At 44.5% G+C, this 19701-nt stretch overlaps 1 protein-coding gene across 1 annotated transcript in view; it reads left to right on the top strand.

Annotated features, from left to right (window-relative positions):
* The window catches only part of Sh3rf1 (SH3 domain containing ring finger 1), a 167405-nt gene that overhangs the window by 115102 nt on the left and 32602 nt on the right, over nt 1-19701 (top strand). The window contains exons 5-6 of the mRNA XM_041674767.1: nt 12258-12557; nt 17562-17672. Coding sequence (XP_041530701.1) covers nt 12258-12557; nt 17562-17672 — 411 coding nt within the window. The remainder of the gene's footprint in view (nt 1-12257; nt 12558-17561; nt 17673-19701) is intronic.

Here is a 19701-nt window from a genome sequence, read left to right as displayed (position 1 = left end):
TCTGAGACACTGTCAGTCCCCTGGAGTCCCTGTCTAATTATGGTGAGAATTCTTGCCATGCTTTTAATCCCAGCACTTGGGAGGCAGAGGCAGGCAGATCTCTGTGAGTTCGAGGCCAGCCTGGTCTACAGTGAGATTTCCAGGGCAGGCTCCAAAGCCACAGAGTAATTCTGTCTCGAAAAAGCCGAGAGAGAGAGAGAGAGAGAGAGAGAGAGAGAGAGAGAGAGAGAGAGAGAGAACTGAGAGAATTCTTTTGCTTGAATCTGATCACACACCCCCGACCCCAGACAGTCTCTTATCAGTTCCCTGTTCGGCCACACCTTCTACAGTGTAGGTTGTGTTGTATATGGACAAACTCTTCTTCGCCTTGAGTTAGCTGGAAAGCAGCTAGGGATAAGAGATTCTTATGGAAATCTAGGGGATTCTTAAAGAAACCACCCCAGGATACGTATCAAGGCCCAGTTGAGTCAGAAGGAAGAAATTAGTACCCTATTTCTCTTTGTTCAAATGTACCAGTTGACTGCAAAATAGACGGAATGACATTAGCCACCTCATTAATTCCGTGCAGACTCTCTTGGTTTAGCAGTCATTTGGACAAGGATGACATGATTCTCAGCCAGCAGAAAGTTTGCTTGAAGACGGTGCTAAATGTGAAATCCGGGGCATCTCTTGGCCGTTGCTGTACGTTGTAGACGAATATTGAAGTAGACATTTTTATCGAGTTTCTCATTTGATTTTGATTACCAGTCATTTGTTTACAGTCTCAATCATCCCAAGTTTTTAAGCAAATAAGAAGTCGTTCAGCTACTTGGTGTTTTCGTCATAGGGAGTTTAAGACACGCATTCCTGGTGTTTTCGTCATAGGGAGTTTAAGACACGCATTCCTTCTGTGCAGACGGCGTCGAGTAGGAGTGACTTAGGCGGACAGATGTTCTTACGGCTCCATTCCCGCCAGTGTTCCTTCTTTGGGCACCTCCCAGCTGTTAATCCTCAGGCAGACTCTCTCTCATTACCTTACCTAAAACACTTACTCCCCTCTTCTTGCTTTATCTCAACCAATAGTGTGATGGAAGGGGAAACTGGGAATCTGGAGCCTGGTGGCAGGGGATGGAAGTGGCAGCCCAACCTGTAATTCTTTATGTCTTCTCATTGTCAAAACTGTAGCTCCTTAGGAACGGAGCCTGGCGCCCTTGTGGTACCCGTGTGTGACCACAATCGCCATCGTCACTCTTACTCTCTCGCTGCACCTCTTCTGCCTGCCATCTTGCAGGTTTTTGTTATGATGACTAACCACTGTTCCCCAGACTCCCTGACCCCATCAGAATGGAAGCCTCCGTGATGGCCGTGGACTATATAGCTTATTGCGGTTTCCCAACGTTCTCTTCGAGTGTTGTTCATGGCAGGCTCTCAGTAAAAACTGCTTGAATAAATTAATAGTCAATCTAAGAAATTGTAAAACAAAACTTTCTAAGCTTGGTTTGTAGAGTTTTGTAGTTTGTAGATTTTTATGTGCTTGAAATTTTTTTAAGTTGATACTCTCATCTTTCACCACCTGGTAAATATTTTGTTACTGGTTTATCTTGTCCTTACATTAGGAAGTTACATGCATAGGAGCATTGGGTAGGTGTGTGACCTGGCTGAGGTCATTTGTTTGGTTTTATAGCCCAGTTAGCCTCAGACTTGCAGTGATTCCCCCTGCCTGCCTCAGTCCTAGCTTCACAGATATGTGCCACCATATACAACCCTCCTTGGTGAAATATTTTCCAACTTTTTGTTTTTGTTTTGTGTAACTAGGCTGTAGTTGGGTAGGCATGGCAGTTGGGTAGATGTGGTGGCATATGCTTCTAGTCTAGACAGGAGGGTCAAGGGTTTGAGCCCGGGTTGGCTTCCTAGCAAGACCCTGTCTCAAATAAATAAGATGTGAACAACAGCAACAAAACCCTGAAAACAATAAACAAAATAAAAAATATAAGCCGAGTAATAACTCCTTTAGAATTTTCCCAGGCTAAAATAGTAATAATTATATGCTAGATTAAATCTGGAACTCCTAATTGTAATTGAGGAAAAAAAAATTGCCGGTAGAGGGTAGCGTTGGGGAAATGTTAGGCAAAGGTTGTGAAACTTTAGTTCAAAGGGATAAGTCTTGAGGCTGTGGCATACCAATGAGAAGTCAAATAAGCTGGCTTTAGCACGCAAGGCTCCAGAGTGGGACTCCTAGCATCTCCCTTGGTACTGTACAGTCTACAGTGTTGCTCCTGTTTCTCAGGTAGGAAGTGGAGCTTGAGTGCAGAGTTTGAAGCTGTCAAGGTGATCTCATAGAGCTAAGAATGGCATTATTGACTTTATTATGATTTATGTTGTTAAACCTCTCTAGAGAATAATAACAGCAGAAGGGCACAATAATAGTCTTTAATCATCAAAGAGTTGATTGAAGTATATGAAAAGATTTTCTCTCATGTATATTTTTGATGTTTTCCCCTTTAAAATGAAAAACCATAATCAATGTTGATAAAAAAGAAGTTTAGGGGAATTGTTAGAAAGTTGGGAGGAGAATTACCGTATTGATTAGCGTCCAAGTTTCTATTGCAATTTTGAAGTCAGTTTATTTTTAATAAGTGAAATTTCAGGATACGTGTGAGAAATCAGGAAGGGAGAATTACTGTGTTCTCGGCACCACCCTTCTTCATTCTGACTGACTGGGTACCTTGGGTGTGCTTCTGGGGAGCTTGTTTTCCCATGGGCATCGTGGCCACATCCCATGGCATGGTAGGATGGCAGCCTCACAAAGGTAGGTGCTGCTTTTATTTCTGCCACAATAATGAAGGGAAAATGGGCACTGATTCCTGTAGCACAGTCAAGAGCAGTGTCCTGTAAGCTCCATGGACAGTTCCTTAGTCGATGTGGCGAGCAAGGGACTTGCTTAGGTTTGGTAAGGAGTCCTTGCAGGGAAGTTCATGCTCCCTCTGTCATTTTTCAGCAGCCTGTCCTCTAATTTAAGAGTTTCCTGTCAGGAGAGCATCCAGGGAGTGGAGAGTCCAGAGATCGGTTAGTGTGGTTTGAGTTCTGACTGCATGGATGGACAGTTTGCGGTACCCCGGGCAGTTTTATAGGACATGCAAGTGCACATCTCCTGGCTAGCTTTAATCAGAGCCTTGAGATAATGATCAAATATTATTATCTAATATTATTAATAGCCACCGTGTTTCCCCAAAGGATCCCCAGACTTTTCATCCGGGCCATTCCCCTGCAGGGACAAGGGCGTGAGCCAAGCATCACACTTTGGAACCTCTGGCTTGTACATCTGTAATGTTTCTTTGCATGTCCTTATAGAAAACCACCCTTTCTTCAAGATCCCAGTAGATTGGGGTAGATCTTAGGAAGCCTCTCTTTCTGATTTAACAAGATGCATCCTATGAAACCCAAACCAAGTATCCCTGTCCTTGTGTGACTTCCGTAATACCAACTTTGCACCATCCCTACAGGCCTGATGTGGGCTCAGGCTCTTGTGATGTGTGCAGTGATTCACTCTTCCTGATTTCTCTGAGGATACAGTCACATGCAGAATATTCTAAATATTTTACTCCTATAATATGATCATAATCTAGAAAACATGGAGAAATAAGCCTAAATACATCACATAGAAAGCTAAATAAATACCCCTCCTTTTTTCTTCATTATGTTTTTATGGTATTAGATTGTTTTGTCTCTCTCCATGTCATTGTATTGCCAATAACCAATGTTTTTTTTTTAAACTACATAAGAAATAATAGGTAGGCTACAACTTATTTATTTTTACCACTTTTAGACAAGTGTCTTGTTTTGAGTAGTTGCCGAGTGACGGCTCCCTAACCTGCCTTAGGCTCTTGCCTGCCTCGCTTCAGAGGACATGTGGTAACTAGCCTTCCTAATGGTTCGCAAAACCACCGTCCACTTTGCTTTCGTGCATGCAGGTTTTTGCTTTTCATAAAAACATGAAACCATTCTAAATTCCAGCATGTAAGAGGTTCATTTTTCAGAATGATTAATTACTCAGTTTCAAAATCCGAGGTTGCCTTTGTTAGAGAGAAATTACAAATCAGTCAAAGCCATAATATTTTGATATGTGTTAACTTTATTTTTTTAAAAAATAGATTTGTTATAATGTCGTATACATCCTAAGTGTTGCTGGTAATTAAGGGTTTCTTAAGCAAAACTAGGTTCAGTTTGATCTCATATGAAGGAGGCCTACATGGATTCTTTATGCTCTTCTGGGCACTTGAGTATAAATGGGTTGAGCAGAACCCTTGTGTATAGATGTGTTGTGTACAGATGATTTGAACAGAACCGTTCTGATGGTGCAGTCATTGGGAGAAAAATCTCCTCTGTAGTACAGTAGAGTGTTCCACAAAAGGTTTTCCCTAGGTGTTGTAAAGCAGTGGTACTTTTTATAATGCAAACCTCCTGTCGATGCACATCCTGGGTACACAGGCTGTGCAGAGCATCTCTGAGAGCGGAGGAGACCTAGATGAAGGTGCTGTTTCAGTGCTCACCACCCTCAGTTCTCTGTCCATCTCCTCATCCTCACGCTGGAGGAACCTGGGGTAGGGAGAACGGCCTGCTCGCTGATTTATTAACTGAGTACATGTTGCTGTGGAATTTCTGTCTGCGTGTCATTTCTCATTGACTAAATTTTACTTAGACTTTAATGACAATTCCATGCTCTTTTCCTCTTGGGAGATATGTATTTCCTCTGTTGTGTTCCCTTGTCTGGTAATGAGGTTCTGGAAAATAAAATGTATTGTTGGAACATATCCTCCTAGTTAATAGGTGTTTCTGATTTATGATGTGTGTATAAAATAGAAACACATATAGACCGTATATCTTACCAGTTCCTATAGGACACAGACATCAACTGATCTCAGTCTTCAAGTTGTGGGCGGGTCTCTCTTCCCAGCACAGTGATTCGCTGTGGATGCATTGCTTCAGGTCTAGTGGGTACCAGCAGCTCCTGAATCCTGACTGGGCTTTGGGGTGGTGCTTGCATCTGTCTGGGAGCTCTTCTATGGTTTGACCGTGAGCTGCTTCTCCTGCTGCAGATTTGCTGTCTTCCCCAGGCTTTTCATCCTCGAGGAATCTGATCACCTCATTTATCTTTTCTGCAGTGCGTGCACTTACCTTCTTTCCCTTGGTTCCCCGCTTAGTGTGAGAACATGATCTGGTTTGGCTCTCCCGAGTGTTACACGGTTACACTCACTTCAGCTTCTAGCTCTTACTTTCCCCCCCACCATAATGCTCAAAAGGTCCACTTACCTCACTGTCTTTATCTCTGTAGTTAGTTCTTGACCCCTCTGGGCCTGAAATCGCCATCTTGGCTGTCACAAACTCCTTTTCTTAGCCTTTTTCTTTTCCCTGAATAACATCTACCACTATTCGTAATCTCCTTTAGGATCATTGCCCTTTTCATTTCCGGGGCCTTGGTTTGGTGGCTGTCTTGGAACACACAGCAATGTCTTTTGGTTGGCAGGCAATCCTGAGTGCCTTGTAGTTTTCTTCCTATAGCTGCTGTTTTTCCCTTTGCCCTCCATAAAGCAGAGACCACTCAAGCGTGACCCCCAGCTGACTTCCTTGCTTGACCAGCAAATGGTTTTGTTATAATTGCTTGGTCAGGTCCAGACTCAGGAGATTTTCTTAAAGCGTACTCTCTAGGTTTTGTTTTCCAAACAGAAAGTCAGCCAACGATGCTCAAAGGTTGTTCTTGAAAGGCTCATGCAGCCTCCCTGGGTCACTGAGGTGTCCATCATACGGCGTTCATCTGCCCGGCCTTCATTGACTCACCTGCCCGTACTCTGTAGACATGTGAACGTGTATCTTCTTGCGCTAATGTCAGGAACCTGTTCCATTTCCCAAGTCCTCTGTTCTCATGACTCAGAGAGGTGTGTTGTTCTCTCCCGCCGAGTAAGCTGTCCTGCCCAGTTCTGTGCTTGGCATATACAGTCACTCAACAGCAACAAGAAAGCCCACACTGACAGAAGGAATTGAGCTCTCCATTTGCTCTGAGTCTGGTCACTCATGGTCCAGGGGCTCTCGACCTGAACCAGAGATCTGCCTCTTGAGTATTCTGGGGGGACATTTGCGTTTGGGGTGAGGGAAGGTGTCCTTAGAAATAGAACTTTACAGTTCATTAAATCTGACTTCGTGTTATGTAAGAGATGTTGGAGGCACATCCAGAGAAAGTGACTTGCCTGAGGCCAGGGTAAGTGAATCGTAAACATGGGCTCTGAGTCATTAGAACAATACTTATTTGGACTGGATTTTACAGGCTGCGAAATATGTTAGACCATACTCATTCCTGTGTGAGGGACTCAGGGGTGACATTACCTTAGTACAGCTAAGCAGACTGAAGTCGGGACAGTAAGTAGTGACTCGGGATGGCTCAGGCAGTGAGGACAGAGGGCGCAGCCTAGGCTAACCCACATTCAAGGCTCTCCGGGTGATGTTTTTCCTCTGAGAGAACCTCCGTCATGAGGTTTTCAATGGCTTCCAAATCAGAAAGTTGAAAAGGAAAGTTCTGATTTTTTATTTATGTTTTAACAGCTAGGCCCAATAGAAGTGAAGGCCATTTTGACAAATTTGGAATGGCTCACTGACCTTCAGGCCTCCCGCTCGAGGGGCGTCAGGTATTCTGCAAACCCCCTTTCCGTGGCAGGCTCTAGGAAGGTTTGTCGTCACTGTTGCTTACGTAAGTGTTTCTTGTCCTTAGGGTTTTTTAGAGCCCAGGGAGCTTCAGAACTATAGACTTAGGGAGGTCGTGGTAGTTCAGGAGGCCAGAGGTAGCCTTTGGCAGACAGCTCCCTTCGGCTCTTTCTCCTAAGAGCTTTCAAGGGACTGGAGCTGAGCCGAGAGGTGGCCAGGTCACACAGACACGGGATACAAATCCTGTTGACTACTGTTTGAGATAACGCTTTAGGATTTGAGCACCACTTTAGGATTAAAGGCAGGACTCTGCAGTTGTCCCTTGGTGTGCTATTGGTATTAGTTCTAGGTGGAAATGATAATATTTTCTTTATACTGGGCTAGATAAAATATAATATTAAATCTACCTGAAAGCTTTTTCTTTTATTCTAAATGTAGCTATTTGAGAACACGGTATTTAATTGAATTGCTATAATAGAAAATATTGCTGTATCTGGAGTATAAAATAAAAATTTATTTATAAACTAGTAACATGAACCTATATTTCAATTTAGACATATCCACAAATGCATATAAAAATTCACATATATTAAACAAAGAGTACTTCATATAAAAAAATATTTGTAGTACAAATTTGTTTAAAAAAAAAGCCAAAAACCTAGTAGAACTATGGGTAAAGTATGTAAATAGAAAACACTACAAAAGAGATCTGTTTAATCTCATTAAGAGAAATACAAATTAAAAAATATGAAATAATTTCAACTAGTAGAGACTTGAACATGATTATTAAGGCTAATATTTGGAAAACAATATAAAGTGAAAATTGAGACTTCTTTGGGATACAAATGTTTTTTAAAGCACACATTAATGTAACAATTTCACCCCATGGTTGTGCTGTTATAAGCATGTCAGCAATATAGTAAATAATGGTGTTTCCTCTATATGGTAGAAAGCCACGCGTGCGCCTATGGGTATGGAAAGATGTTCACTAGCTGTTCAGTGACAATGTGCTCTGCCTGGATTCAGCCGTGGTAAAGAAATCAATAAAGTAGATGCATATGTGGCAGCATTAAAATTTATAGAAGGCTGTGCTGTAAACTGTTAAACATGAATGCCCCTGGAAAATGGATTGGGAGAGAAAGACAGGCGTAAGGAACTGGCTGAGATCTTTGGTGTTTGGTCCCATAATAGTCTATACAATTTGCTTCATGTTTAAAGATAATTACCCTTTGGTTCGTTTGTGTTAGAGTCTCAATCTGTAAGGCAGCCAGGCTTGGAAATCACCTCATAGACTGGGCCAACCTTGAACTTGTGACATTTATCCTCTCAGATTGCCCACCCCCTTTCCAGTGTCACAAGCACAGGTGTGAGCTACCAGGACTGACTGTTCAATTACTTTTATAGTACACTTTAGAAGTTTTATTTGCCTTAGGGAAGAAAAAAGTTCCGTACTATTCTACTCTAGTGGATTATAAATTATGATAGTTTCTTCTCAAACCTGCTTTTGGTACTCTATATTATACAAAAGCTGTACATCCAAGAGTAACTCTTGTGTAGGAGTTCTTATAAAATAGTGACTATCAGAACCATTTTTCCTCAGGGTGAAAATGTTGCCTTGTCCTTTAAAAGGCCATATTCTCTTTAGCAAAGACATCAACCAGATATATTTTAATATTCCCTAGGATGTTTTGTTTTTATTAGCATTATTTTATCAATATTTCCTCTCAGATTTATTTGAGACTCTTTCTCAAAACATAAATGAGAAGGCTGGGAGTATAGCTCAGTGGTATGGAACTTCCCTCATGTGTGTAAGACCCTGCATTCACTCGCCAGCACCACAAAAGTAAATAAATTAAATAATAGGAAAAAATGTAAAAGTTCATAAGAAATTCAAGAAAATCTCTTTAGGCCCTAGAAGGCTGATTTCTACTTTGTGTCCCACCTGAGTCTTATCTGAGGCCTTTCCCTCACGCTGAAAAGGTCTTTTAGGGCAAGCTTTGTTTTGCACGGGATGAGGGATGAGCGCACTTTTAACTTTAAAGGTCATGGTGGGATAAATGTCAGAGGAAGCCCACGCCCACTGAGCTCAAGCAAACATTCGTGAATTTTATCAAAATTTTGTTAAAAGTTGTCAGACCCTTGACTCCCTCTTGTTACAAAGGCTACTTTATACTCACAGTAGAAGGCTTTTACATTTCTGCCAGATTTACCTAATGCTCTACTCGTAGCCCTTCATTTGATGGTTTTTCTCTGGAATTTAGAAAAAGCAAGGAGCTGCGCTACTAATACCAACCTCTGCCGTTCCAGAAAAATCTAAAGTACTTTTAAAGGATGATGACATCTTGCTAGTGAATGTTACTGTCACATGTAAAAATAAAATGGCGGGGAACTAAAGTAGGGTGTTCAGAGGGCTAGAAGGGAACCAGGAGATTGAGCTCTGGGTTCCTTTTGGGGAAGAGATCAAAAGAGACATATCAGAGTTGTTGGCTTTCTTGTATTTACTCACCTGTCCCTGAGGAGTTGTGGTCAGTAGCTGAACAATGGCGGCCTTGGGCATAGAGCTGGCCAACAGCAGTGCCCAAACTAGAATTGTGGTCCTTTGCCAGTTACTAGTTGAGCCACCCACTATGAGGTCTACCTGTGTAGAGAGCTATGCCATCAACTGGATTATTCTAGGTGAGGTTTTCTGTCCACCAATTATGTACATTTTTTTCCTGGCAAGATTGTTCTTCATAAACAAAAATCTATTGGAAGGTCAGAGGAGAAAAGTTGGTGGACAAGTATAGAATTAGACACAGAATGGGTCCTTTGCCACAGTTAAGGAGAAAAAACATTTGGTTCATCAAGTAACATGAACAAACTGCAAAAGGCAGTTGAGCAAAAGCTGCTGCATGTAAGATCACAGAAAGCGTGCCCATTATTTTTATGTCTGTTTATAAACTCCTTCAGGGGACTAGAGAGGTAGCTCAGCGGTTAAGAGCACTGGATGTTCTTCTCGAGGACCTGGGTTCAATTCCCAGCACCCAGATGGCAGCTTACAACTGTCTGTAGTTCAGTTCCAGGGGATCTGATACCCTTACACAGACATGCATGAAGGCAAAACGCAAATACATGTAAAATAAATCATTTAAACATTAAAAAAAAACCGTTCAGATTGTTTCTCTTCATCTATTATGTCCAGCAGCTAGTAAATTACTCAGCATATAGTGTTCACAAGTACTTACTTAATGGAGGGTAGATGTGGAAAAAAGACCTAAGAGGGACCTAGTATTATTTTCACGACAAACTAGCAAGGTAGTCATATCAGAGCACAGTGAATGGAAGTCAGCAGTGTTCACAGGTATTAATGATATCTGCTACTTGCCTAGGTGAAACCCTGACAAGTATTTTGATAATACTTCACAATATTTTAATACAGGTGGTCAGGTGAGCTGTCTCAGCAGGTAGAGGTGTTTGCCACAAGCTTGATGGCCCCAGTTTGGTCACAAGACCCTCAGGGTTGAAGGATAGAACCACCTCCTGTAAGCTGTTCTCAGACCCCCACAAATGTACTCGGACACATATAGCCACCCACACATACCGACAAAATATATAAGTGTTTTTAGAAGACCAGGTGTGGCCAATGGTTTGGGCTCAGAGTTCATTTAAATGTGGTATCGGACAGATGTAGCTTTTTCCTTTATTAATTGTATTTGGCTCCCGTGAGAAAGAAATCTTTAGTTTATCCCCGGTTTCTTACTTCACAGAACAGCACACAGAGCTGATCGTCCACCTCTGTGTTTTGACTAGGACCTTGTTCGGAGGATTTGTGGTATCGGGATGGAGGTAATGGGCACATAAGAACCCTCTGCTCCTTTGCCCCTGCCTTGTTGGGGCATTTGCCTTTCATGTCAGTCCTGAGCTGGAGTGGGAAGAGCAGTTACTCTAGCCTGCTTGGCCGTGTAGGAAAGATGACCGCCCCACGGGGCTCACTGCAGCTCACCGAGGTCTCAGAGCTGTGCCCCCGTCAGAATAACCAGCGTCACAATCGCTTCATTGGGGCATTTGGTTCTCTCACACCCCCACTCTGAAGAGGGAGATACCTAGATCAAAGCAGGATTTATAAATTGTGGATCTCCTGACCCAATGCCATTATAATGCTCCATGTGGGCCTCCCTTTAACACGTTCCTTTACCCAACACATGCTAGTGGCATCTCTATCCTCCTCCTCTTTCTGGCGGTCACCTGCTTGTTGGTAAGGTGTGACTGCCTGTTCTGGAAATTTCTCCCGTGCACACTCTTTTTCAAAGGGTAAAGAAGATGCTTGTGTTTGGAAAGGGTTGGCCCTACTAATTATGCCAGACAGGCCATCTGACTGCACGTCCCCATGGAGCCACAGGAACAAATTGCCGGTCGATCCCCAGTCATCTGGAGAAGCTCTGGGCTACCAAGCCGCAGTTAACCCTGCCTCGTGGCTGTGGGAAGCAGGCTCTATTTCCTCTTTAGATATCGACCCAAAGGCTTTCCTCTTCCCTAGCAGGGGAGTCTCACCAATAGGGTGAGAAGACATGGTTTGGATAATTGAGGTGGATAGAAAAAAAATAAAATATTAGATGATGTTAATTTGTATAAAGCAGTTCCCGCAGGGCTGAGAGTCATGTTGGGAGAACCCCTCTGACCCCACTGTGCCTTTCAGAAGTATGTGGTTCATTTTCAATGTCTTATATTTCATCTCAGTATTTTTGTGCTCCTTAAGTTGCTTATCACAGGAGTCTCTAATGTATGCAGCCTTTTATCATCAAGGCCTTTCCGGAAGTGTTTTGTTTCACCTCAGGGAAAACAAACAGCCTAATGTTCCCTCCTTTCCTGCCGATGTTATCAGTCCAGCTCACCCTACTTTGTCCCCTTCTTCACTTTACCCTGGGACTTCAGATAGACCAAGCGAGGGTGACAGCTGGGCTGGAATTTCCGCTCTAACCTTGCTGAATTTTGAGCACATGTGATAAGTCTGAGGAGGAATAAAAAAAAACAGCAACAAAAACCTGGCAGGAATTTCAACCAACTTTTGTGAGATTTCCCTCAAAATATGGGGAGAGAAACAAGGGGAGTTAGCTTGTTTGAAGGTCCACACCTCAGTATTGCATGGTTTTGGTCTTTATTTCCTTGTTTGCTTGTACCAAACCCATCTGTTGTTCTTCCTGTGTTCAGCCCTGAGGCAGTCGTTACTGGGGACCGCGCTCAGTCAGACAAATACATGAATACCCTTTTCATTGGTCCTCTCTCTGTTTCAGTAATGAGCCAAATTCTTGTATTACTGGCAAATGCCAAAATTAAACATCTCCCAAATTCTTAGGAACGTGTCTTTATCTTTTCAGCCTTATGTTGGAACTACTTATTTTTATGTTAATAACTACCTGTGGCGTAGGTACATCGAGGTCCCATTATGAAGACGTGTCGCGTGGAACTTGCATATGCAAGTGTTAACATGGCGGCTTTGAGTTATAAACAAAAACACTTTGAGAAAAGCATGCTCATTGAACCCCCCCCCCCCCCCCCCCCCGCCAGAGCTGTCTGACCTTGTGCTGTTCTGCTGCTTGCTTTTGCAGTTTAACTCGGCTGCCAAGCAGCTGATCGAGTGGGACAAGCCTCCAGCACCTGTAGACACTGCAGAATGCCCTTCAGCGACAGCGCAGAGCAGCACCGCCCCCAAACACGGTGACACCAAGAAGAACACCAGGAAGAGACACTCCTTCACCTCCCTTACCATGGCTAATAAGTCCTCGCAGGCATCCCAGCACCGCCACTCCATGGAGATCAGTCCTCCTGTGCTCATCAGTTCCAGCAACCCCACCGCCGCGGCCCGCATCAGCGAATTGTCTGGGCTCTCCTGCAGCGCCCCGTCTCAGGTACAGGGGCAGCGTTCGCTGCAGAAGCGCTGGCTCACCACGGGGAAAACTTCAGAAGAGGGTAGCTTTCCTTGCTGCCTTCTTCACGTTTGTCTTAGCTACTTGCTGTGATAAAGCAACTTGAGGGAGAAAAGGGTTATTTTGGCTTCCCCTTCCAGAGAGATGCGGTCTGTCCGGCTGTGATGGGAGACGTGACAGCAGACAGGGAAGGCATGGCGCTCAGAGCAGAAAGCCGATTGCTCACATTGTGTCTGTGCTTAAGAAGCTGAGCGTAGACAGGAGTTGGCGGACGGCTACCAAGCCTCCAGACCCAGGGCCTACGATTCATCCTTTCTAGATTCCGTCTCCTAACGATGTAATGACTTTCCCAAGCAGCACCTTCAACTGACCGCCAAGCATTCAAACACATGAGCCTATAGGTGACATTTCACGGTCAAAGCACAACAGTGTTCTCAGTAGAAAGATGTAGAAGGGAAAGATAGCTTGAGTGTATCAGGACTCAGAGAAAATATTGGAACCTACAAAGTGTATCAAACAATGCTATCGATTTCAGGCACTCGCTGAGTTTTACAAAACTTCCCAGTGCTATCCTGGGAGGTCTTGTGCTTGAGAACTTCATCTTTGTCCACGCTCACAGTTCTCAGTACAGTGCGCTCCCATCTGCAGCTTCTCACAGTGCGGCGCTTTGGTTCCCATCCACACAGTAGAACAAGAAGAGAAATTGAGAAAGCAACAGTCAGCGTAGAAGTTAACCTTGCCCTTTTGAAAATCTCCTTACTCCATTGAGGCTCGAGACTGTACTAAATAACATGGTCACGTGCTATTTGTGTGTTAAAAATGTAGGTGTCGATTGCAAACATTCACTCATGCGTTTGGCAATTGATTGTTGAATGTTTTATTATCAGACTCCTGGGCACAGTATGTAATGGGATTTATAGGGATGTATGGAGGGCTTACTCTGGTCTAGTGTGCCTCTCTGTCATTGTTACGTTCCTCCCAACCTGGAGGTCAGAGAGCCGTGTCCAAAGCAGCCTGACACAGCAGGGAGCATGAGCTTACTGATCATTTAATTTCATGCAGATTTCATTCTACAGTGTAACTTTAGGTTGTTTTTCCTTAAAATATAAAAGATGAAATTCCTATTAAAGAAAAAACATGAAGTAAAAAAAATATATAATCCCAACCCTGAAAAAGTTCATATAGTTTAATAAGTCTCTATATGGTGTTGCAGACTAAAAATTGGGCTTTTCTGGTTAATTTTATTAAAAGTTGGTTTTTTCTTATCTATTTGATTTGACATCTCTGGATTGACACATCATGTCAGGAATTAAATGCATTACTCCAAGGTTATAGAACTTTTGATTTGAATGATGAAACATAGAATATACGCGGATCCATTAGCATGAGTGCAAGGGGGGGCTTCATTTTGCTCACTCACTGCGTATGGCTTACATCAGCAAGCACTCAAATGCTGGTCCAATGGATGAGTTGCTTGGAAACTAGATGGTGAGAGAAGTGCTTTACCGTTCACATAACCAGTGGTCGCATGAAATTGGGGGCAGGGGCTGGAGAGTTGACTCCTCAATCATTAAGAGCGCTTGTTATTCTTGTGAAGGACACAGGTTCGATTCCCAGCGCCCACATGAGGTTCCTCACTTGCTCAGGTACCAGGCATGCATGTGGTGCACAGACATACGTGAATACCGAGCCCTCATATGAGTAAAATAAATGTAAAAACCCCATAAGAATGAAAGAAAAGAAAAGACAGGGTTTTAGAGCAGAGACTGAGCTTGGCTTGTAAAGCAGAGGACCAGCGCCAAGTGAACTGCGGAGACTCAGAACGGATTTGTGACTAAGGGGCTGAAGAAGAAGACCGGTAAAGATCCACTACCAGAAAATAAACCGCTTTGAGTGTGTGACACCAATGCCATTTCCACAAGGAGATTTTCTTGATGTAGAGTCAAGCTGTTGTGGGCCCGCTGAGAGCCCTGGGTGAGAAGAGCTTTAAGAGCGTGGACTGGGATGCTTTTGTAGTGGAGAAGGTTGGAGGAGAAAGCACAGAGCTGTGTCCTGTGGAGAACTCAACGGCCAGGTGTCGGCACGTCTGACGTGGCCACACCACACGCTGGGGATAAAGGCTGCGAAAGCGGGGCTATTTTTGCTTGAATTTGAGTAGTTTAGGGGACAAGGCTCTTTCTGTTTTCTTGAAACAGTTCCCCCTTCAACCAACCTCCCCCCCCCCCCCTGCCTCTTTCTGGAACCAGTTGGTTGTTTGCAGTGGTGGGTGTTGCCTCGGGGAGAAGTTATTTCAGGCAGAAGATGGGAGGTGTGTGAAGAGCTGCCTGGCTCTCCCGCTGAGGTTTACAGAAAACACCACTTATCTAGGGCACCGGTCCACAAGGAACCTTGAGAGTATGTGTGTGAGAGTGTAGTGTGCATGTGAGTATGTGTGTGTGAGTGTGTATGTGTGTGTGTGTGAGAGAGAAAGAGAGAGAGAAAGTGTGTGTATAGGTGAGTGTGTGTGTGTATATGTGTCTGAGAGAGTGTGTGTGAGAGAGAGAGAGTGAGTGTGTTTGTGTGAGTGTGTGTCTCTGTGTGTGTACTGCCGGGCTCTCCTGCTGAGGTTTACAGAAAACACCACTTACCTAGGGCACCTGTCCACAAGGATCCTTGAGTGTGTGCGTGTGTGTGTGTGAGTGTGTGTGTGTGTGCTGCCTGTACCACAGGCACATAAACTGTTGTCATCAGCATGGAGAGGAGTACATGCAGGGAAATGGCCATGGGAAGCTGATCCAACCGGCCTGTCCCAAGAGATGCTGTCCCAGAATCCTTGCCACCAGCACGATTTCATTTTCCTTCCTGACACTCACCTTTAGCTTCAGTTGTCTTTCATTCTATTTTTTTTCTTCTTAGTGGGTTAGTTAGGGTTTGATTTTGTTACAGTTATTAGAAAATAAGAAGAAACGAACCTAACCACGTCCGTATTTGTTTGTTTCTCGCATCTGAATGAGAGCTCAATGATACAGAGGCATAGGCAGTTGAGTGCTGGTGTAATGCTACTTAGAAAATGGGCTGACTTGGACCCCACTTCTCCACCGTATGAAAAGTCCGTGTCGTCATGCTGTAGGTGATAAAGATCCCAGTGTCGTATCCAGAGTCTCCAAGCGGCAGAGGGGCAAAGGGCTTGCTTGCCATTGTATTTAGTGTCTGTTGAGTGAGGACTGAACTTGAAAGTGTATAAACTAGAACCCAACCTCCAAGCTTTGCCGTGCAGGTGGACCCCTGACACACGTGCTCACGGGTGTTTGTGACTGACATCCATGAAGCACGTGAAGACATTCGGTCTGCCCCTGACCATACCCCTGATGACTTCTGCATGAGTCACCCGGAGGCAGGATTCACGATGTCAGGTGTTTCTGAGGCATTTTTATATTGCCCTGGTCCCCCCGGGAAAAGCAAGAAGACCCATCCGATTGCCCTGATTTTTCTCCCCAACCCTTCTCATTTCCCTAGCCCCTTCTTGTACAAGGGACTGACTGATGGTTGTGGGTCCAAGGGGAAACAGGTGCTGGGTAGCTGCATTGCTGTACATGTGGAGGACAAGACATCCCATCCGTTGCCATAGCTACTCTCCTCGCGTCTGGAGCATCAAGTAGCACCCCCAATGTCCTGCAGTTGTATCTGCCCTGCAACCTGGGTGAGACTGATCAAGTAATGGGCAGCAGGGACATGACCAAAATAACTCAATTTCTTTCTGGTAGATTAATCTCAGGTCTTGTCATGGATGACACCTTTGAAAACAGTTTGCCTTGGTGTTATTCCTGTAAGGTTCTATAGTGAATTCTCGGCTGTAGGCACGTCGCGGCAGCTGCGTCTTGATTGCCAGTCCTCACTGAAGGATAGAAGTCTGAAAGCATAATCTTGAAAATAGAAAAATACCTCAGAATTTTCCATAGATTTGGCAGATCAGTAGAGGAACAAGTGTTGAGCCATGGCTGACCTTAGCAGGGCCTTCGCGGGAGTGTGAAGCTAGTTAGCCCCAGGCTGACCATCTGAACAGTTGGATTTGTGGTAGCATATTGTGTGAAATAGCACATTGCAGTGACTGGCATATCAGATACATGTTAGATCATTGAACATTTTGGGATTGAATACAAGGAAAAGGATTCTGCCTCCCCAAAATAGCATTCTATACAGATTTCTTTTTTATGTGACTTCTACTTGTAGAATCTGTTGCATTAAATATCCAGGCGAGGGAGAGAGAGCACGAGCAAGGAACTCAGGACCATGAGGGGTGCACCCACACACTGAGACAATGGGGATGTTCTACTGGGAACTCACCAAGACCAGCTGGCCTGGGTCTGGAAAAGCCTGGGATAAAACCGGACTCTCTGAACATAACGGACAATGAGGACTACTGAGAACTCAAGAACAATGGCACTGGGTTTCTGATCCTACTGCACGTACTGGCTTTGTGGGAGCCTAGGCAGTTTGGATGCTCAACTTACTAGACCTGGATGGAGGTGGGGGGTTCCTTGGACTTCCCACAGGACAGGGAACCCTGATTGCTTTTCGGGCTGAAGGGGGGGGGACTTAATTAGGGGAGGGGGAGGGAAATGGGAGGCGGTGGCTGGGAAGAGACAGAAATCTTAAATAAATAAATTAAAAAAAAAAATAAATAAATAAATAAATAAATAAATAAATAAATAAAATAAATATCCAGGCGAACTTGGGTTGGGGAGATGGGCTCGGTAAAGCGCTTGCCATACAAGCCAACTTGTTTGGCATAGGTAACTGAATGAACAAGAGACCCTATCTCAAATAAAATAGATGGGGAGATCAGCATCAGAGATTGTCCTCTGACCACCACAATGCGCTATGGAACATGTCTACACACACATACGGGAGGGGGCAGGAGGGGCGAGGCAGGGAGAGACAGACACAGAGAGAGACAGATTTTTTAAAAAATATGCTGTCTTTTTAATAAGTTGTTCTCCTTGGCAGGTTCATATTAGCACCACTGGGTTAATTGTGACCCCACCCCCAAGCAGCCCTGTGACAACTGGCCCTTCGTTCACGTTCCCGTCAGATGTCTCCTACCAAGCTGCCCTTGGAGTAAGTACCATTTCCGTGTCTTTATTTCTCTATGAGGCGTTTAAGTCTTGAAGATTTGGCACATTCCGACCAACTCCCGCAGTGCACACGGACGCTTGCCAGGTGGGGCTGCGTCTGCCCTTCTGTTGTCTCTGCAAATCGCACAAAAACAAGTTAGACGACTTCTTGCCACTCACCTGCAAAGTTTCTAACGGTGGCAGTCGCTGGCCTGGAGCTATGAGAACTCTGAAAAATACATTTAATTTTGTTGAAGTTCAGTTTGATTTCCCAAAGGCTTAACTTTTATTTCTGTGGGGTTTCTAGCTTCTGCTTATTCTTTTTGAAGATATATTTTACAGAAATGTTGAAGACATGGATCTTCCCAGGCTAAGCGGCTTGGTTTCATTCACACACTAAAATGATGCCAAATGTCAGCTTTTAGGGGTCATCTCTAGTTTCTTCTCCTCCATAGCTCATAGAGATTCTTTCAAGGTCCCTGCTGCCCTGGGAAGGTCCTGTGGAATATGTTGATGTTTCTTCTAAAAACTCCACAGGTAGGGCTGGAGAGATGGCTCAGCGGCTAAGAGCACTGACTGCTCTTCCAGAGGTCCTGAGTTCAATTCCCAGCAACCACATGGTGGTTCACAACCATCTGTAATAAGATCTGGTGCCCTCTGCTGGCTGCAGGCATATATGTAGGCAGAATACTACATACTAAATAAATTTAAAAAAAAAAAAAAAAAACAACTCCACAGGTAGACTCCAGTCATCAATTGCATGGAGTGGGAATTGGGTGTGTTGTCCCAGAGAATCTTAATAGGCAAGGGAGATGGGTATAAAGAAAGAAGAACACTGTGGAGGAAAACAAGCAAATACACCCTTAGGGAGTAGACCAAAAAAAGCCCAATTGGTTCAAAAAAGCACAGTTCAGTGAGCCACAAGGCACTGGAGAACATGAGACATCTCTCACTCAGGCTAATGTCTTGGTTAAGCGTTCAGACCACTGGTTTTAGCACCAAGTGGAATGAGGATAGACATCATCACTCAATCAGACAGCCTGGTGCCGGATCCTGGCATCAGCCTCCCTGGTCCAGCACCTGTAGCCCGTTGAAGGGTGTTAGGCTTGGAATGGTTCAGCTCAGCCTTTCATTTATCATGTGACCCTGGAAAAGTTATTCAGCGTCTTCCAGCCTTGGTGTCTGTGCGTGTTAGTTTCTGTCAACTTGGCACAAACCTAGACACACGTAGGAAGAGGGAGCTTCAATTAAGGGACAGCCCCCACAAGATTGGCCTAGGGGTGTGTCTGTGGGGCATCTTCTGGATCATTGATAGATGCAGAAGGGCCCAGCCTACTGTGGGAACATACCAGCCCTAGGCAGTGGGTCTGGCCTGCAGAAGGTACCTGAGCAAGCCACAGAAGGTACCTGAGCAAGCCACAGAAGCCGGCCAGTCAGCAGTCTCCGCCCACCGTCTCTGCTTTCCTTCCTGCCTCCAGGTTTCTACTCTGAGCTCCTTGGAGCCCTGCCTTCCTTGGTGGTGGAGGGGGAGAATGAGGGAGGGTGGCCCCTGCTGCTCTTCTCTGGGCTCTCTACTGACAAAGTGGGGCTGGGACTGTGGCGTTGTTGCCCAAAGGATGCCATGGAGAGCCAGGTGCACTTGGGTGCGGTTTTCCCTGCTCTCTGTCCCAGCCACAGTGAGGCTTCCAAGCAGCTGCTCTGTTTTTAGGTTGTGGATTTTGTGGGGGTTGTAAACATGGTTTCCTCTGCTAGTTTCTGTAAAAGCTGGCTTTGTAGCCAGGACCTCACAACTGTAGTGACTCCGCCAGGCTTTCACTGCCTTCCTTTTCCAGCTGCGTCATTCTCCTTAATGTTAATGTTGGCTAGATAAATTTCCTAGCTAATGAAAAGACGAGTTTTAGGACAAGGTCCTAAATGACTGTAGCTTTTACCTGACTTCTCTCAGACTCTTAAAGATGCTCACAGAGTAAACCATGTTCTTCAGTTCAAGTGCACTCTGGCAGGTTCTACTCACAGGTAAAAGCTGCTGGATT

Source organism: Microtus oregoni, unplaced genomic scaffold (assembly GCF_018167655.1).
Source record: "Microtus oregoni isolate MIOR12 unplaced genomic scaffold, Mior012 000025F_ref0000491, whole genome shotgun sequence".
Lineage (NCBI taxonomy): Eukaryota > Metazoa > Chordata > Mammalia > Rodentia > Cricetidae > Microtus > Microtus oregoni.
This window is presented reverse-complemented; position numbering and strand designations above follow the sequence as displayed.